General features: G+C 48.0%; 1 protein-coding gene across 6 annotated transcripts in view; it reads left to right on the top strand.

The window, feature by feature from the left end:
• LOC149326314 (solute carrier family 22 member 4-like) overlaps positions 1-20,328 on the top strand; it is a 136,815-nt gene that overhangs the window by 76,315 nt on the left and 40,172 nt on the right. For all 6 annotated transcript variants that reach the window (XR_016286120.1, XM_089562781.1, XM_089562784.1 and 3 more), the window contains exons 3-4: positions 13,228-13,500; positions 18,285-18,388. Coding sequence is in view for 5 of the 6 variants with exons in the window: in XM_089562781.1 (XP_089418907.1) it covers positions 13,228-13,500; positions 18,285-18,388 (377 nt within the window). In the remaining variant the exon portion in view is untranslated. The remainder of the gene's footprint in view (positions 1-13,227; positions 13,501-18,284; positions 18,389-20,328) is intronic.

Here is a 20,328-nt window from a genome sequence, read left to right as displayed (position 1 = left end):
GACCTCCGAGCATACCATGCTTGTGTTCAACCGTGGCGTGCCGTCCATTTTTACACCGAGGTAAACAGCAAACGCGCTCCCTGCACCAAACGGCCGGGCATGGTTCCAAGCGGTCGCAGTGAGCCTTAAGCAAGAAGAAGGCCCCTGCCTCCACTTTTCTAAAAAGCATGCAGCAATGTGAATGCTCTCCTCTAGGAGTCCTCACTGTACTTGAAAACGCGGTTAATGACAAAAGACTTCGTCGGCCATCTGTCCTATCACCACGTTGACGGTCGAAATTATCTCGCACAGAGACGCTGTAACACTCGTAAATCGTGCTTGCACGGCTCCCGGTAGCGCGCGACCAAGGGCAGACGACTTTGCATAGACGACGCGCACTGCATTCGCGCTGCCAGCGACAACTGTCTTTCAGGTCGGTGCGCTGGCCCGGACAGCCTGGCCCACAACGAAGTCCTCGGCAGCAGTGCGGCAAATAAGTTCGGGCCCCTTCTGTGACTTATTTTACTATTATTTTGGTAGCGGCCACTTTTCAGATATCGTCTAATAGCTAGCGAGCAATGACAGACGTCGGCCCCGCCATAAAAATGAAGCTATCAGAGAATGTATCACTTAAAGAACAAAACATGACCGCTGCTCATTTTATTTTTTCGTTTAAACCTGGATGAGCGCGTCTGAAAGCTAGCCCTGAATAACATATGCTTGAAAAAGGCCTTGATACACACTCACGCGTGCGCGCACACACACAGACGCACGCAAACGCATATACCACGCATTTTCAAGGAAAAGAGGATTAGGCTATAAAAGAAAAATATATCGAATTCCCAGGACAAATTTGTTATGGTAAGAAAATGCCTGTGCCTCTAGTAACTTTATAAGCCGGCACGCGATGCCTATCCTAAAGGATGCGTCGAAGACAGAAGATGCTGGCTCACTCCACACGCGCACACTTGCATTTTTGAGCTCGACTGTTGTCCACGCTGGCGTACAGAAGTTTCTCCAAAGGGATGCGCAAGCTTCCAACGCCGGAAGTCTAAAGGGAACAGCGCTTTCTGTTCGATACCAAGCAGACCTGCAAGCGAACGGCGGTGCTCCTTGCGGGTGTGCGCCGTTTCAGCCGAAGACAACAGCAACAACAATAAACAGCCCAGACGCGACTGAAGCTTACATTACTGCTGACGAGCATGCTCAGAAGGAGAACCTGCAGGAGAAGGCATGAAAAACAAGCGCAGGAAACTTGGATGAACGTTCTTATTATGTGCGGCTGCTGTCACGTGCTGCATGGGTCTGAACAGAGAACATTACCGTGGTGAATTTGAAGGTTCGGTACATATTGCCACGTTTCTACAAGCAGCCGCTGGGCGGCTGCTCTTCGCAAGTCTCCTGCACCGGCGAGTGAAAGAGGAAGAAGCTCGGTCCCGGCCTCCTCTGGGTGCTCTTGGCTTGCTCTTCGGTGCCGTCCAGGTCAAACCCCATTAAAGCCTTTCGATTACGAGCCCCAACGGCTACGTAACAATATAATTCATTTTTATCTTACCTTCGTAACTCGGAGTGAACGTAGGATCTACTCTTTGTGATATTTTGCAGCGAGTCGGAAGAGTAGACCATCACAATCAACATTCTCGCGGAGCAGCCCTCCACACTCTGTAGCTTCCTCACAAGTATAAGTACCCCAACTACGTAACGCGAGGTTCTCCACTGGCGGCCTACAGTTGGAACTTGTGGGTGATGTTTAGTAATGTTAAGTAGAGTGCCTCGATGGCCAGCGCCGCTTCAGAGTGAGGACATGCCCCAGCCGAGAGCTGGGGCATGTTGAGTCCCACTGTCCCGTTCGGCTTCACTGAGCGCAATGCGGTGGCGCGCAGTCTCGAAGAGAGAACAGCAGCTGTTTCGTGGAAATCAGGAAATTCGGTATCCTACCAAGACAGGGTGGCACCAGAGATCCTTTAAACAGCGAATCGGCGTCAGTTACTCTGCAGTGTACCATCTTTCGCAGCTAATCTGCCGAGAAAGTCGGCGCCTTGTGCGCTCATGAGTGTTGGTTCTCATCTGTCCTATTGCTCTTGCGTTGAGTTCCTTCATAATAGCATTCCTACAACGTGCGTAGCATATTCCAGTGCAATCTACATTTTAGATTACTTTTCCAACAATCAGGATCAGTTATTTCCAGCTGCAGTTGCATATTCGCCAAAGACAGCCATTAAACAGCGCCTCGTTCGCCTTGAAATAAATGCAAGAGGGCGCGTTTTATGTCCGCTAATTTCCATTATTATGAGGATGCAATGTTAAGTTGTGCATTATATCTCCGTCTCGAGCAGAAATTGTTCTGGCTAGCGTTTTGCATGCCTTACCTCGTATACTTTAGAGTTAACTGTTTGTCCAGCCGTCTCTTTTGACCTGCGATTGCCACTGTTTTCGGTGTGCGCGTTGTCACGAGCAAAGCGTAATAGACGGTTTCCTTTAATGGTGTGGGCAGAACAGCCGGGAACACAACATCCCCTCATAGCTTGGTCTGTGACTGCTGCCTCACACATACACAACACGAACCCACTTCAAGCTAAGAGGCGTGGCCTGATGGGCGAAGTTGCCTGTTTTCGCCTCGGTTCTGAATGTTTATACCGTTCTGGCCACCTTTCTTCTCGCGATTAGAGACCCCTCGTTGTTGCTACGCGTCGCGGCCTTTCTTGTCCCGATTACAGCCGTCTCGGTGCACATCACACCTTCTACCACACGCTGTCAGAAGTGGCATAAGCACTTGCGCCGATGACGTAGACAAGGAAAGCTGGAATGGCTTGTTAAAGGCTGCCAGGCCACATCAAAATTTGTCGAGCGCTTTCTGCAGAACCTCACGACTAAGACGTTTCCCAGTAAGGCACCCATATTAATTAGGCGCGCTGTCGCTGGTAAGCGAGTGTTGAGTTTTCTTCCTGCATTCTGTTCAGTTTATTTATCTTTAGGTCGCAAGGCATTTAACCCCCTCCACCCACTATTTCTTTGCGCCAGCTCAGTACGAATATCCTGACGCCGTATTCTGTGCGTCAGCAAGCAAATAATTGTCGCGGCTGCGTGACGCCAACCAAAGGAGCATTTTTTCTCCAGTAGTGGCTTACCTTCTTTCCTTTTCGTATCGCTTTTCAAGGAACCGCAACTGGGGAAAAAGGCCCCTTTCGTTGGCGTCACGCAGCCACATCAGTGAAATTTGTCACGCGTGTTTCTGGGGAGGCATTTCCTATCGATTACTTTTCTTTTGCCTCTTTCGATGACAGCAGCAGGGATGAGGGCTTGTCGGCTGTGTTCACTAGCCCGCGTCTTCCTGCGCGCTTTTCCTCAAACGTGGTATTCCAACTAGCCCTTGATGAGAGATCTATTGGCCTGACCGACGAAAGTCAAGTGTGAGGCAGCAAGCCAGCGTCTCTTGGCAACTGGAACAGACGGTTCCGCGGAAGCGAGTAAGTAAAGTAGAAAGGTTGGCTGGTTGGTTACGGTCCATCTAAAAACGGGGCCCGAAAATACGCGAAAAACACAGGGAGAGCAGGATGGACTAGAGCGCACTAGCAACGGATGCGTGCTCCAAGAAACACCTCTCACTCAGTGGGCATGTGCCAGGAAATAAAAAAAAATGTAAAAGATACAAGAACTGCGGGGGCGGGTGTGTGCACAACTTGGCAGCGACAAGTATAATCGGATGCGGAAGAAAAAGAGTTGATAGAGACATATTGGAGGCCTCGAGAATAATTGCATTGCATCGAATTTGCACAAAAAGCCATCGCCTCGTCTTCGATCTCCCAGCTGACAGGTCCCCTGTCGTTGCGTCGTCCAATCTGTCAGCCTTTACCCTATTACTACTCCCTTTTCTCTACAAATGATCTTTCCATCAGTTCACCGCCTTTGTCTTGGCCACTCCCCCGTAGTGGGTATGTGCCATTTTATTTGAGGCCAACCAACCAACCAATAATCGCCGCAGGTAACGACTCGTGTGTCAGTTCTAGATCGGTGTTATTGCTGGAAAAAGAACGTAAGTTCCTCGGTATCTGATAGCAGAAGCGGTAGCGCTATCATGCAGTTTTCGCCTTTTACATATGCCGATTGTGTGGTTCGGTCAGATGATGGGTTTAGGTGTTTTGTCTTATTTTTTTGTCTTGGTTTCTTTCGTATATTTATCGTACAGCTACGTCAAGTTTTTATTTGGCTTTTTACCTTGTTCACACGCTCTGAATTTCCTGGCGCATGCTCACTGAGTGGGAGGTGTTTCTTCGACCACGCACCAGTTGCTAGTGCGCTCTTGTCCGTTCTGTTCTCCCTGTGTTGGTTTTTTTTTGTGCGCCGTTTTCAGATGGAAGCGAGTAAGGCGGCCTGTGTTGCTCCGTGTTAGTTTAGCTTGGCGGCGATAATGGGATTAAAAATAAGGTTTAGGTTTATGGGGATTCAACGTCCCAAAGCAACTCAGGCTATGAGGGACGCCGTAGTGAAGGGCTTTGGAAATTTCGACCACCTGGGGTTCTTTAACGTCCACTGACATCGCAGAGTACTCGGGCCTCTAGAATTTCGCCTTCATCGAAATTGGGCCGCCGCGGCCGGGATCGAGGCCGCGTCTTTCGGAGATTCAAAATGAGTAGTTACCAGGGGCTGATTTTGTGAAGCCTCTTTGTGAATCGGTCGCTTTTAATGATTTTTCTTCATATTTCAAAAGGAAGAAAAAGTCATTGTTTAGTAACTGCGAATTAGGAAAACGTCGTCGCCTTGCAACATCAGTCTACGTGTAGACAACACTATGCAGTGGGAAGCAGTAATAATACAAAGACACTTCAGAGAATGTTGGAAAAGTCGGTGTTAAGTACGCTAGAATATTATATTTGGCAGGTCATCCTGCGCGCTGCTTGTATGCGCGAGAAACTTCGGGCCTTGTGAGCAGCCCTTACGTTCAAAACATCAAAAGCAGCATAATTCTGTGAAACTCGGCGACCCTAATCACTATCGAGGAAGACCAAATAACCGCTGTCCTTTTTCAGTGCAGCCGGTGACTGTGAAACACAGCACTCCGTCATTACTTTTCGTTTGTCGTGTAGTCGGAGCGAGTGCATCATTCAAAAAATGCACTCAAAGCTGCCAGAACATTAGTGCCACGAATGAAACAACTATGCACTGTCTAGTTCCAGCTCAGTGGCATTATTACAGTCGCCACGCAGCCGCAGAGAAACCGTGCCACACCTCGCGCGGTGTTCGACGGGCGCGTAGGACTTGACACGCTACCGCGAGGTGGTACAAAGGGCGTCAAGGCGGGCCCGAACTCTGAAAGCTTCCTTTCCTTCGAAATCTTCCTAACCTTACGTGAGGCCTCCTTTCCGCGAATGTTCGATGGAGGGAACCAGCTTACTCAGAAAGCTCTCCTTGCCTCTCCGCAACGCATGCCGCGCGTCTGGGTTTGAGGGTTCCTTCACAAGCTTTACGCGAACGCCCTTATTCAGTAAAAAAAAAGTTGGTCGCACAAATCTTAAATTTATTACTACTGTACAGGAACCCCGATCGGTACATGACCGATTTCTGCCACCGGAAAAATTCCGCCGATTCACATAAGTCGCATTCCCGCGGCGGCAAACATCGCGGCGCCCTTCGAAGCTGGACCCCTCGATTCGGTCTGAATTCGTCGTTGTTACTGCGTTTTTCAGTGCGTTCGCTGGCCATAAATGGGGCATCGGTCTTTCGCTTCGTCTCACCTTGCCTCTAAGGAAAGTATGAGGGATAGCTGCCTAATTTTTTTTATTTAGAATATTGATTCTGCAGCTTTTAGGCTTAAGAGGTTGGTCGGTATCTTGACAGAAATGGTTTCCATCCTAACAACCAGATAGCGCCACTAGGCTGACCTGGGCGGAAAACGCGCCCACCCGGTGCAAAGGGAAGAAATAGCCACATATAATCGTCATTCGTTATGTCATTGCGTTGCTGTTTGCATACGCTGAACTAAAAGTGGGAATTCGAGAAATGTAACTTCCCCCAAAATACCTGCGTTTAGCGTACGTTTATGGTACATGGACAGCGTCTATTTATGCTCTTTTATAACCATATATCTCTGTACGTCACGAGCGGCGACGTGGTGGCCGGGATCTGTGAACGAGGCAACATTTCGGCGGCGGCCGATTTCGCTCGCTCTCGCCGCCGAATGCCCAAGTGTGACCGAGCCGCACCGGTGCGGAATCTGAACGGAAATTCTTCCTCTGAGTGCACTTCCACCGGATTCACCGCGTCGCGAAGCGACCTAGCTGTTGGAGGATACAGGTACACTTCATCGAATGCATATACACTAGCACGGTTAAAGAAAATTCCGTGTAGTCGCCCGCGTAGAGGTCAGTCCATGCTGCCATTTTTTCCCGCCTGCTCACCTGCGCTCACGCCTGGCTCGCGTCCTGGCGTCGCGTCTCGCCGCCCGCGCCAGTGCGCGGAGTCACTTGTGGCAGTAGTGAGGTGAAGCGCTTCTAGGGCCACTAGGGCCAGGAGCGACGAAAGGACGCACTAGCTGCCTTACTCAGAGGATGCACCAAGGACGACCTTAGGGCTCCTCAGTAAGAAAGCTTTCAGATTGACATGAGGGGCCCTCACTGCAGTGAAGGCTTCCTTACTGAGGTAAGAATGCTTTCAGAGTTTGGGGCCTAATGTTAGGTAAAGCCCCTTGATTTTGAAAGCGGCGCATTTCTGTGAACTTTGGCGCCGCGTCGCAGACTCTCGCACATCCTCATCTTCCGTCTCTCTGCTCTGCGCTTATCTGAACGGTGATTGGCCCCTCCGGCCGTCTCCGGGAAAACGCGCGCGAAAGGATCGTTTTCTGTCGTCGCCATGTGTAGGCCGTTTGCCCTCTGCTGATGGTCGCGCTCCGTTGAGTTACACGCTGACCATTCGAAGTCTGCTTTTAGTGTCGCATTATGCCCGGTTGCGGTGCATTTCAGTGCATAAGCTGGAGGGAAAATGGCTCGGTGCTGTTCACGACTGCTCGGGGAAAAACTAACATCAGCGCGGAGAAAAGTGCATCCACAACATCGCTCTTAAGGACTTTGTTCCGACAAATGACGCCGTCCTCGGTGATGTACTATGCATTTCGTAGAACCTAATCTAATTAAAACCTCTTGCGAGATCATCAGGAAGCTTGCCTAATTCGCTAATCATTGTGCTTTGCTTCGCACCCTGTTCTTTCCATTTCATGGCATTGCTCTGTGTTCTATTCGCGACTGTTGGCGTGCGGATTACGCCTGTAATAGCCACTTTAATTTATGGACCTCAGTGTGAGTTTCCGCGAAAAACGTTTGCATCGCGAACGCTTTTTTTTGTTTTGCTAGTAAATTCGCGGGCTTCCAGTGTGGCGCAAAACTGAAAACATGTTGATTTGCGTAGCGTACACGGCAGTATCTATCCCGTATGCTGCAGAGATACAGTGTGGTAGTTTTAACGGAGTTATACCATCGTCTGTCTAGGGATAATAGGGGATGTTAATCTTTAGAGCGCTCAAGAAGTTCGTTCAACCGTCGCGACTTCGCGCAACTCTACCGTGATTTCGAGATCCAACGCCGCCTGGAGAGCGAGTCCAGAAAAGGTGCCTTTTAGGGCGAGCTTAGAGCTGTCGCAGGCAAAATTTTTGATATACTGCACTGAATGATGTTTTCAAAATAACATCAGATTCTTTAGCTCCGTAGCTTATAAGATAATACGAATCGTTTCCATGAGGCTCCCCCAGTCACAGAGCGCATACATCATTTCTGATCGCGCTTTACAGTGCTGAATATTCGACTCAGGACGGGCATCTGAAGCACTCCTGAAATGCATTCGAGGGATTCGCGTAGATGAGTCATCGAGAGAATACCATCTTTCCACCACTTAAGCAAGCCTTCCGTTGACACAAGCAATCGTATAAAAATATTAAGCCGAACCCTTGGCCAGGCTCACTTCTGCACTAGTCAATAAAATAAATGAAAAAAAAAACTAGAAAACAGAATATTCTTATTCAAGCAGCCGTGAAATTTGCATTCACCACGCAATAAAGCCACGGCCTGTGCGTAACTCCGAGGAGCCAGGCTGAGAATTTTCGGTCTGAAACCTGCAAAAAAAAAAAAATTACCGAAGACACTTTGGAAATTCTAAAGTGTGCTTGGCGAAAGCCTTGTGGTCAACCCACTGCCGCTTGCCCGAACCGCCTGGCGCGTGGCGGGCTTCCCGCATGTGCGGTTTTTATTGTCTTTGGTGACTGCGGTCTCTATTTCGATTGCAGTGTTTTAGAGCAAGCTCTTTGGCGCCCGTTTCGCGGCGTCGCCGTTGTCTTTCGGCGTTCATTGTGTTCATTGGCGTTGGCGTTGGCGTTTTACACTCCAATCATTTGAAGGAAAGGAAGCGCTCATAACTGCCTCCCTAGGTCAGCGGACGCCTCAATCGCGCTTTTGTGTTGTTGTTGCGGCTGCAAGAGCCTTTGCCTAGCAACCGTCGCGGTGGACACCCGAACTGCACCGTACAGGAAGGGAGGCAGTGGGAGTGAAAGAAGAAGGACAAAGAGGGGCCGTAGTGAAGAAAATGAAAATTCTATTTGAGGAAAGCAGATTGCGCAGTAACTGTCTCGCATCTCTCGGTGGACGCCCGTCATCCGTTTGCAGAGGAAGGGAGGAAGTGGGAGTGAAAGAAGAAAGAGAAAGAGGGCTCGTAGTGAAGAAAATGAAGTAGAAGAAAGGAAATTACGGAGGAAGTTGCGCCGCTGCGCGGAGGAGAGGCCACAGTTGCCACGATTCCAGCGCAAGGACGGACACCGCGAGCATGAGCAATTAAAGGTTTGCGCCTTAAAATGTGTGCGCGCATTAAAGAAAATGTGCCGACATTTTCACAGCCACTGTCGGCCTTCTGAGACCTCACTTGTAAGGTCGTCGCGCGCACCCGCTTATACGCGTTTCTTTTGCTTGTGTTTTTTATACAGTTGCATCCCGAGCCGCTTCGCCGGGACGCCAGGCGTCCCGGGCGAGGGGAGAAATTTTGTTTGTGTTTTGTATGCTATTCGGATGTTGTGTTTCGCACAGCGGCACCCCCGAGCCTCGGCGCCGGGACGCCGTGCGCCTTCGGGGGCGGAACTTTTGTTTTTCTTTTGTTTGTTGTAAGGAGCGGGGCCCAGACTCCTTAGGCGAGACGGCTCGCGCGTTCACCATATTTGTTTCCGTGGGTGAACTCACACTTGGCGTGAAGTGAACCTGAGTGTACTATTGCTTTCGTCGGGTCTTGTTCTGGCATTGACATGGGAAGCGCCGTGTGTCTCCGTAGACGGCGCCGCTTCGCGCATCATTTAGCGCACGGGGCTCCGGACGCCTTCGGCAAACCACACCCCGCGCGTCTGTTAGGTGCCTGGGGTTTGTGTTGCTTTCTTTACCGGACGTCGGAGCCCCTTGTCGTAAATTTGCGCTTTTCCGCGGGAATGGGTTTCCTAACATTGCGGTCCAGGGCCCAGACGCGCTAGCATCACAGCCCCGTACGCGGTACATGCATTCCCCGAAACCGGGGGAAAGTGTCCTTGGGAATATGGGAGCGCTAAACGAATAATTGTTTCTGTGGAAGAAATCCAGTGACGGCCGCGAGCTCTGAGCGGGCGGCAGTTGAGCTCGGAGCTCGGTAGGAGACGGACTTCCTCCCGCATGCTCGCTTAGGACGACGGGCTGTCCTAAGTCTAGGAGCGGCCCCGCTCAGTTATTCTTTTCTATGCTGCTGTCATCGTTCTAGCTTTGCTGTACCTTTTTGTTGTAATCAAGTGTTAATTAAATTAGTGTTCTCAGTTAATCCAGCCAATTCGAGAGGTTCATTGGGCGAAGCAGGGAAACGAGACCTACTAAGAAAAAAGAAGAAACAACAAGCAACAATGAGCGAAGGAGAAGAGAGAAGGAAAGAACGAAGAACAACAGAAGAGCACAAATTTTTACTCCACTCTTGAAACATCTTTACCTCGCTCGATTGAAAAAGAACAGCGTCAAAACAACACTGTTTTCACGGAAACGCAGGGCTAGGTGAAATATGCATCCTGTGGAGTGTCAGTGTGGTGAAGATTGTTGAAGAATAAGCAACAATAACGCAAATATTATGCCAATAAAAACTATGCTGTGTCGAGGAGGACGCAGTGCGCTATGATTGTTCATGCGGCGAGCGCTCACGTTTAGAGCTTTCATTGCTCAAGCGAGAAGGTGATAAATGTGGCTCGTGATCGAGGCAACCATGTCGCATCACTTTCTGGTGGTTCTGTCAAATCGCCTGCTAGCGGTTGTGTATAATAATAGGAGCGTGGTAAACAGCGCAAACCTAGGCGCGCTCTAATGTGCCAGCGAACACATCGGGCTAGCGAGCGCCTTCGAAGCGTGCCGTGTGCAGAGCGCACAGGCGGCGAGGAGGAAAGCGCGGGAGTGAAGGAGAGTGTCCCTACTTTCAGTATCAAGGGTTTTTAATATTTAGGAGAGCTGGATTTGTAGGTGGGGCTTGTTCCGAATACAAAAAGGCTGTCCTGGTGACCACGTGGAAAAAATTTCTTATAACGAGCATGTTTACAAGGGACGATCATGAACATTCACGCATATGGGGTTACCACGCGTAGATAAAAGCGTCATCGAGTGCCCTCGAAAATAAAAGCCAGAGAGTTGTGTATTCAGAAGTACTTGTATTTGGGCGTGTTGGTTCATAACTTTTCAGGAGGACACAGGGGCGCAATAAAAGACGCAGACAGAGAAGTAGAGAGAAGCGCTCGTCCCTGTCTACTTCTCTGTCCGTGTCTTTTATTGCGCCCCTGTGTCCTCCTGGAGAGTTGTGTATGTCCGATGTTTGAATCACACACCACACACAGGCTGTGGCAGTCATTTAAAAACAAAACAATTGCGCCAATTGTTTTCACAAACGATCGTCATGCAATTACAAACGAATTCGTGCATGACATCCAAACAATATTCGCATTTCCGGCCATGCAGTGTTTGGTGTTTTGCGCGCTCTTTGAGTGCGAGACCATGTCATTTCTTCCAGTTTTCAGTTCGACCTCCTTTAACGCGTGTAGCCGATTGATTGGCTAGTTTCTCCCGGCATCTTTGTGTTGGCCAGGAGTTAGCTATTCTCTAAACAGATATCTGGTACGGGCGTCAGTATGAGGCTATGCATGAGTGAGATTTTTCGCTATTGTGGTGACGTGGTTAGCAAATAAAGGGCCATGCCAGAACCACTGCGACGCGAAAATGAATGCACATTATGATCGCTAAGACACGCGTGGAAAGTGATTTTAGCTTAGGTTATTGGAGTGCAGGCTCCGTGACGATTAACAATACAAAGACAAAATATCGAGTGAAGGGGTATAGCGTTCGCAACATTATTTCAATGCCATGGAACATACATGCGTCAGTGCGGAGAGTCTGGTTATGCGGGGAATGCACTAAATTATAAGATTGACGGCCTTGTGAACAGTGGCTGCGGCACATGGTATGTATGCTCAATAAATGGCACGCTTGACAAAACAGGACACTTGCAGCGAAGATTGAGGCTCCTGCTTGTTTGCGCCAGAAATCAGCAACATTTCTCCTTAAACGTACCATGCAGTGGTTCTAAAGATAACAAGTAAATGTGCGTTCACTGCGCAGAAAGATTGTTTTTTGAGCATTCGCAAAAAGTGTGAGCGTCTTGAAAAGCACCCTGCGACTTACTCTTGACTTTTAAAAACTCCGGTTTTTGGGCCCTGTTGGGACTGGGTTAGCGACATCGGCGCCTCCGCCGTGGTGTCGGGCCCTAGTCAACAGAGATGCGAAGTTGCGGTAATGCGAATAGCTTTATATAAAAAAAGGTTACATATTGCGGGTTGTGGTGAAGAGAGAGCTGATACATGGTGGTGCTCCATATAAGTAGAGTAAAAGTTCCCCAGGTCCCCACACATTGTCCCTATGTTTTCACGTCACGTTACGTAGTCGTGGGTGAGGACCAGGAGGACCGCCCATGGGGTCGAAGGGCAGCTTGACGCGGGTTTGTTTATGAGCCACGCAAGCGGCGCAGCTGTTCGGTGGTTGGATCCGAGCTTCCGGGAAGAGACCAGGGTGCCGGTCGCGTTCTTTCCGCTGGAGTCACGTCTCGGCCGTGGCGCGAACAAAAAGGAACAGAGCAGCCCGAATGCACGGTGTAAACAGTGTTCTTGTGCTGCCGTTGCTCACTGCTCATTTCCTCTTCATGGTCGAGATCGCGCGAGGCCATTTAGTCCCGAAACGCAGGCTGGAGTGGATTCGCTTGGTCAATAAGTCACATTTAAATGGCTGCCCTTACACAACAGCCCATAGGTCATCGCGTAGTGACGGCTTTTGAAACTATTTCTTGCTGTCATGACAAGTACCGCTGATGTCGTGGGCGACAGAAAGCCAGACCATGGGAGAAAGGAAGAATTCAGGAGAGGCTATTACGTCAAATTTTTTTAAGCCGAACGTGAGGGCTCTCTCTCGCTAGCTGTCCGCCGCCTTAGCGCGTTTCTGTATGCATGCCAGACTGTGGAAGATACGATGCCGCTGTGCCTAACATTACTATTTGCTGCGCCATCGGCCGTGGGCTCCCAGTAGACCTTGGGCAAGGACGTAACTTCCGGCACACTTTTTGTCGTGCAGTTCTATTAGCGAGGGCCTCTTGTGAGCTTTACTTCCTCCATGTAGCCGAACGCTGTCTCTCTCAGCAACCATGGCGATACGAGTACACTTCCTGTTCCTGCCAGTGCCCGAGCTCCTCGTCGGTACGCGTGCACGGTTTAGAATTTCCACTGCCGCATTTACTGTCCATTGCTCAAGAGCCACTCATCGTGGTTTTCCGGCAGTAAACAAACCTGGAGTCGAGGCGTGACGCATTCAGTTTGTTTTCTTTATTTTTTTCCGGCGTGTCAGAGTGTGTGTGATGATAGAGGGGAGAAGGAGTGTCGTAGCTAGTCGGCGATATCTTCGGTGTAAATGAAGTGCTGGTACGAGGAATGGAACATCTAACGTCGTTTCATAGTCACTTTGACGCCACATGAGCGAGCATAGCTTAATGGTCGCACATTGGACGCACAACGAGAGCTCACATCCTCTGCTGCTGAGTCGGCTGCGCGCGAGTTCTGCTACAAGGCACGCACATTCGGCCAGGCCCGCATTCGTTAGCTACTTCCGCCTCTGGTGGGCATTATCTTCATTTCAACCTTTCCTCCGCTGCAATTATTTATTCCGTTCAATGCACCTGTGTTAACCGCAGGACCACTGGTGTGAAAAGCCTGCGCACCTGCACAACTGGACCACTCGGCAATGGAGGAACTTCGCGCTGCCCCTGGAGACCAGCGAAGCGGGTGCAGTGGCCCCCAGCAGGTGCCACATGCACGGCTGGGACGAACTGGCGCGCCGCATCGCCCTGGCCGACCTCACGAGTGACTCCTGGTCGTCCAATCATTCTTCGACGCACACTACCTCCGTTCCTTGCTCGAGCTGGGAGTTTGATGACAGCTTCCACGAGAGGACAGTTTCCAGCGAGGTATTGCTTGTGCCTCTATACTCGTTTGCGTCAACGTGACTTCTGATCGCTGAGTATTCGTCCGGGAGTCACTATCACGCGGGGGTGCAGGAGCCCTCTCTGATTATATTGTGTGGCGGTGAAATTATGCTGTGTGGCGGTGAAATTAGTATTTTGCCCACGAAATTAATTTCCACCTTTGTGAAGCCCGAAGTGAAGTGTGATTGCAAGGACTTTAATAAATGAAGCCCGAAGTGAAGTGTGATTGCAAGGACTTTAATAAATGTAATCACTTCACCTCCACTTAACCACTCAGCAACGCAGCCTCAAACACGCCAATCATTTTGCCGACGGCTTACTGCTTCCCCAATGCGACTGGTAACCTCCATATTTTTGGCGGTATGTGGTCACAAATGCGTGCTTTCGCATTTGAAAGAGTTTTCACCAAAATGACACAAGTTCACGCTAGTGCTGTCTGCATAACCCTCTCCTTTCAAGTGACAGCAGGCAGCTAAGTTAGGACTATTCCCGCAAACTGCAGCTCTTGTTACTCCCTGCTAGCCGAGAAATTTTCGCACATGACCGTCTCGATCTGATCTCTTTTTCTCCTTTGTGCACTTTTCAGCCGGCGCCTTTCAGCCGGCACAAAGCAACTCAGGCTACCAGGGACTCCGTAGCGAAAAGCTCCGGATAATTTCGACCAGTTAGGATTCTTTATTGCGTACTGACATTGCACAGTACACGGGTCTGTAGCATTTCACCGCCATCGAAATACGGCAGCCGCGGGTGGAAACGAACTCGCTGGTGCGCTGTGCGACGTTGGTGCATGTTAAAGAATCCCAGGTGGTAGAAGTTATCCGGAGCCTTCCACTATGGCGTTCCTCGTAGCCTGACGTGCTTTGGTACGGTAAAAATGCAAAAGAAAACCAAATGTGCCATATTCCTATTTGCTGACCAATTCAAACCTCTACAGACATTTGAAACGGGCCATCGCCTCATATGGCTCTTTGGGGCGTTCAACACTGTACATCATACAGGAGCATACCAGTAAAAATAATTGAAGAATCCTTAATTTCTCTCGCAGCATACATCCTTGAGTGGGTAAACAGCGGAAAAAGCGGCGATATGCAGCTTTGAGGCCTATTGTGCACAGTTTTGGCAGCAAGCACAGCGCGAGAACACAGGAGCGAGACACACATACAAAATTCAATACTGAACACAAATTCAAAAGCTGTACATATTACTATGATGGTCAAACCGACCCTGCCAAAATGGTGTCGATTTGTAATCAAGGAGTAATTTCTTATTGGCACCCACCTAAGCGCAGCCATACGGCTACAAAGGAGAGCTATAAAGCTTGCGCAGAAACTTCGTAGTTAAAGAAAACTTAGTGCTGGTCCAGTGTTTGAACCCGGGACCATCTCTTCACCAGAGCAGTCGCTCTACCAACTGAGCTAACCGGAATGGCTAGCGTATGGTACGGCGAGAGCGAATTGATTAATAACTCGAAGCGGGAACAGTGTTGGTAAAATATTGTTAAGAGAATCCCCCAAGGAGCAGTAGATTTGTAATAAGCGTTTAATCACTCATTTACATCCACCCAGGCTAAGCCATACTGCTGCAAAGAAAAGCTATACAGCTTCCACGCTACGAAGTCACAATGAAAGCTGCATAGCTTTCCTTTGTAACCGTATAGCTACGCTTGGGTAGTTGCAAATGAGTAATTACTCATAATTAAAACTGCGCGAACAAAAACAAGGACACGAGGAAGAAAACAGCAACACACACAAGCGCAGACTTTCAACTTTTATTAGAAAAGATTGCCGCAGTCTTTTTATACCCTCTGTGGATACTATCAACACACCCTCAAACCCATCCGTAACATTTAAAACACGTGCGCTTATCTCCTCTGAACGTCCGCGCAGTTTTAATTATGAATGATTCAAACCAACTAGCCCGCCAGAAGATATTTTTGAGTAATTACTCCCGTATTACATATGATCATGATGTCAGAGTTGAATACACTGTTCAAGAGAATAAAAAAAAATGAAGCTATGGATTTCCTGGAAGTGTTTTCGAGCTTCGCATTCTTGTCTTCGAGGGTTTGAAGGTTTGAAGGTTTATTTCCGCAACTAGGTGTTGCGAGGACAGCCAGGGAAAAAGCTGTATAGACAGCTTGAGAGGTCCTGGCTTCCTCTTACAGTGCAGCATTGACGGCGGCGGAATAGGACATCAAACAAATAGTAAGAAAATACTCGTATGTTCTGTACATAGAATGACACATGTACGTTCAGTAAGCAGTACATTCTGCTTGTAAAAGAAAAAAGAACTATATTAGGTCAAAGAGACTATAAAGGCAAACACAGGGAGGAGAAAATAAAGGACAGCAGAACTGACAGGTGCACTCAAAATGGTAATAGCAAGAAAAAAAAGAACTACACGAATATTTGGGGCAATTCTTTCAGAGAAATATTGGAGACATCAAGATTCTTGTGGCAGTACAACTGGTTCAGAAGTGTCGGTAAGGTATGCTGCAACATTTGTTTGCCATAGTTTGTACGGCATTTCTTAATATTCCAAGGCTCTGCTGCGCGGGTATCATACACAGTTCTGCTTTGCTCTAACCTAGCAAGTGTAAGTAAGAAGTCATCATTTTTCATTATGGCATTAGGGCATTAAGGTGTACCGTTAATTTGTAGGATATTGATTGAGTATAATATTTAGTGGGGAAAATAGTAACAACCAAGAAACATAAGGTCATACGTCACAATAAGTAGCATAGCGGATCATATGAAGTATTTGGAGAAAAGAAGTGTTGCTACAAGATACAGTTTTCTCATGCATGCATAATAGCCGAAAGGCATACGATGGCTTAGGCTTATACACAATGGCTTAGGCTTAGTAATATTTTCGGTGTATGAGAACCATGGCACATTAGTTATTAATCTTAGTTCTCGCTTTGCGCAAGGATTATTGTCGATGTTTTGTTGGTAGTGGTGCCCCAATTAATAACAACAATATGCGAGGAATGAAAGTAGAAAGGGATTGTATATTAGGAGTTTAATTTTAGTTAGTAGCCTGTTGTGACCTATGATTCCTTTTGCTTTCTTCATTTTGTTTCGAACACCATCAGTCGGCGTGTCCCAATTTAAATCTCAGAGAAAATGACATTTGGCCAATTTATACTAGATACGGCTTCAATTTTGCTTACACAAAGTAAAACTCTCAATCACGCATATTTTTTTATTTTTTTTGAGCATTAAAGACTGCGCCTTCTCTTTTAGTTGGGCTGACTTTTAAATAGTTAGCCTGATATCAATTAACTGCTTCTAAAATTTCTTTCCACATTTTATTCCTTTTCCATTCTTGCCTGCGGAAGGCATTGTTGGATCACTGGCAAAGAAAGATTGACCGAAATGGAAACTGAAAATAAGCAAGCTATATTCAGTAGGAATAGAGAGGTACCTAAAATGCTACCCTGCGGAACGCCGCAATTCACCACCTCAGTAGCTGACAAACGCTGTTATCGAAAACAAATCGTTTACTTGGATTCAGGTAGAGTGGCAACTGTAATGTCATAGTGGTTCAATTCTTTAATTAAGCGATTATGATAGAATTAATCTTATACTTTAGTAAGAGGACTGCAGATTGGGCGAGTTGGTGTTCCATGTCGACAAGAAAATTCGAACAGCGCTGGACAACAGGACCGGAAAGAGGAGGAGACAAACACGGCGCTGATACTAACAGCGGAATTTATTTGAAGGAAAATGTCAATATATACATACAAAACTGGGCACACGTGCTCGAAGTCATACATTAAAGTTCACACAAAAACTACAACAAGCCGCAATAATCGCACGTGTTGCACCTGCCTCCAAGCTACCCTTTGTGCAGCAATGTGATTTCTTTCGCCGACAAAGTTAAAGAAGTTTTGCTAACTCAACAATTCGATTTTATGGGGATTTGGAATGCTTCGGCGCCTTCTGTCGTAGTCTTGTCACTGTGAAAAAATAACAGTTCGTGTTGTCGAAGAATGGTACGCATTTACACACACTGCAGTGACTTGGCAGGTTCGTGTCTTTTTTTTCTGCAGTGAATTGGCATGCTCCATAAGTCTATTATTAATGCAACGGCCTGCCTGACATATGTAAGTACGACCACATGATAACGGAATTTGGTATACAACGCCCATCTTGCAATTAACGAACTTATTCAATTGTTCACCTTGCAGAACGTCTTCCGTTGGCCACCTTCCTGCTTTCTCTGAACTGCTGCCCCTAAATTACCCACCTTATTAGGAGCAGAAAAAACATCCTTCACGCCATACTGGGTCCCTACCCTCTTAAAACGATGCGACAACGCGTGCTCATTGTTCATTATCGTTTGAGATTTCCATACACACGAACAGAGTAGGCGGGAAGAAGGGATTCCTGGCAATGCTGGACAAAATGAACAAGGGGAGCCTGAGTCCGCTCGCTAACGTTTCTGGAATAAGACTTGTCTTCGTTTGAAAATGTGAAACTTCCCTTGGGACTGTGCTACCAACGTTGGCTGGCGGACTACGGCTGCCCGTCGACCCCTGTTCATTTTGCTTTCTTATATTCACTGTTAGCGCATGTCTGCCCTAAACTCCTCCATCTCTATTTCTTTCTGGTTGTGTTGTTGACAAAGTTTTGCGTAGAGTTGTTTCTCGTCATCATATTGTTCGACTGAATTCAAGAAATTAGTTGAAACCATATGTTTTGCACACTTTTCTAACCAAACTTAACGATGTGTGTTATTCATTTTCTGCCTCTCTCGTGCAGTGGAACGTTGTGTGCGAGGACCTATGGATGCTGGATATGTCGCAGTCTATACTCATGTTCGGCTTCATGGTCGGCAACTTCGTCTTCTCTCACATGTCGGACTGGTAAGGCACCGAGCATACACCGCTGCAACCTAAAGAACAACACCATTTTCTCGCACGCATAACATGTGCACGACAAGAAATGTTACGGTACCTGAACGCTACAACGTACGCAGCATCCAATTACGACCATGCATGATTGCTGTATGAAATTTGTTTTGCTTGCTTCTCTGAGAGCACAGCTTTTTGCATTTTCTTTGATTAAGCCTCTCTGTCAAAGTGGCGTCGAAGAACTTGTGCAAGGGCCACCATGCTGTGTTTGACTGCAATGTGAAAAATTTCGAAATGACCAGCGCGAAAACAGACGCAGACAAGAGACGAAACACTCACAACAGGACGGGCGCTGATTAACAACTGTTTATTTTCGAGGAAAGCCCAGCACAATATATGCCAAAAAAACACGTGATAGTCAGGGGGCCAAAGATTACAGCCTAAAGCACAGTCATCAAAGGGCGGCCGACACAAGCATGAACCGGAAAAAGCGAAATATGAAAAAATGGGGGAAGAAAACTTTATGAAATGATTACATCAAAAAGCACTATAGCCAGCATAAAAAAAAAACGAAAGGGCAAAAATGCGTGCGAACAACATTGTGGCCAAGGGGCGGTGTCAAGAAGGTTTAAACAGCAACAGCGAGCGAGCCTGAAAGGGCCCAAGCAACAGAAGCAAAAGGAGAGTCAGAAACTAAAATCAGAAAAAACGACATAGAATCTTACAGATGCCACAAAAAGTGGCTAAAAACGAACGAACAGTCGCATATATTGGTGGCAGTCTTTTTCCAGTTCTGGCCTCCAGAGAGGTATTTACACCGGCTGTCCCGACAATAATCAGGATTTGAGGTGCGAGTAGGCGCTGCATTGAGTCCTCCTATTTTGCCTCTTCTGTGGCGCTCTAGCTATAGATACAGAAAGCAATTCGTCCAACTAGTTATCTTGTCAGGCCTGTTTAGGGGCTGACATTCTGAACCAGATGACTCGCAACCACTGTTCGGGAATGGCTCACGCCTGTATTTTGCGGGAGTTGTGACAGCATGCGTATACTCCGCAGCCAAGCCGCGGGCAGCTCCTTTACACCACGTTGATGAAGATCACTGCGTACTGGCCATGGTCGGAAAAAGAAGGACGTTTCGGGTGCGCTGCGGCTCCATTGTTCACATTGGGGCACTTCAAAGCGGTTTTACTTCTTCCTAACTTGCCCGGACTTCGAGCGACGCGCAAGCGACACCTCGGCAGTCTGGGTTACCGCCTCCACCAAACACACGAATCTGGACCTATGGGCCCCAACACCAGGCCTTGTTGGCATTAACAGCCGCAATGGGCCAGCATATGTATATATGACTCTCTCATGCCGAAGTGCATAATTCTGGAACCAAAAAAAAAGCGTTTTAAGTGATTTGGCACAGATCGGATGCATGTTGCCGTATCCGATCTATGCCAAATCACTGAAAACGCTCCTATACAGCTACAGCGCTCCCGAAGCGTCATTGTTCTTTCGACCATTGTGAGTGACCAGTGAACTTCATCAACCATGATTCCTGACCAGACGGTATGCCGTCAGACCACCTCTACAGCTCGTGTACATTCACGGCGCTGTCACATTTTAGTGAGAATGTAAGGAGACTTCAGGAGTGGCAATACCGAAAGACCACTCGGCCTCAGAAGAGTGTTATAGACAGAGCCAAAAAATGGAATACTGTGAAGAGCAATAAAGCGGGTGGCGCGCCTAAAAACATGAGCTCGAATCTGTGGTGTGTAAGAGGAAATAAAGAGGAGAAAATAAGACTGGGCAGAACATGTAATACGGCGGCAGAAACGCAGTGACACTTTTGGGCAACATGGTGGATTGCAACGCAGCAGAAATGCATCCTTGAGTGGCAGAGACATTACGAAATTTGCTGGGGCCGGCTGTCGCGGGACAAGGTACACAGCTCAGTGGGCCCAACT

This window comes from Amblyomma mixtum, chromosome 10 (assembly GCF_055824585.1).
Source record: "Amblyomma mixtum isolate Tamu chromosome 10, ASM5582458v1, whole genome shotgun sequence".
Classification (NCBI taxonomy): Eukaryota; Metazoa; Arthropoda; class Arachnida; order Ixodida; family Ixodidae; genus Amblyomma; species Amblyomma mixtum.
The sequence above is the reverse complement of the archived record's forward strand: the minus strand, read 5'-3'. Positions and strand labels throughout refer to the sequence as shown.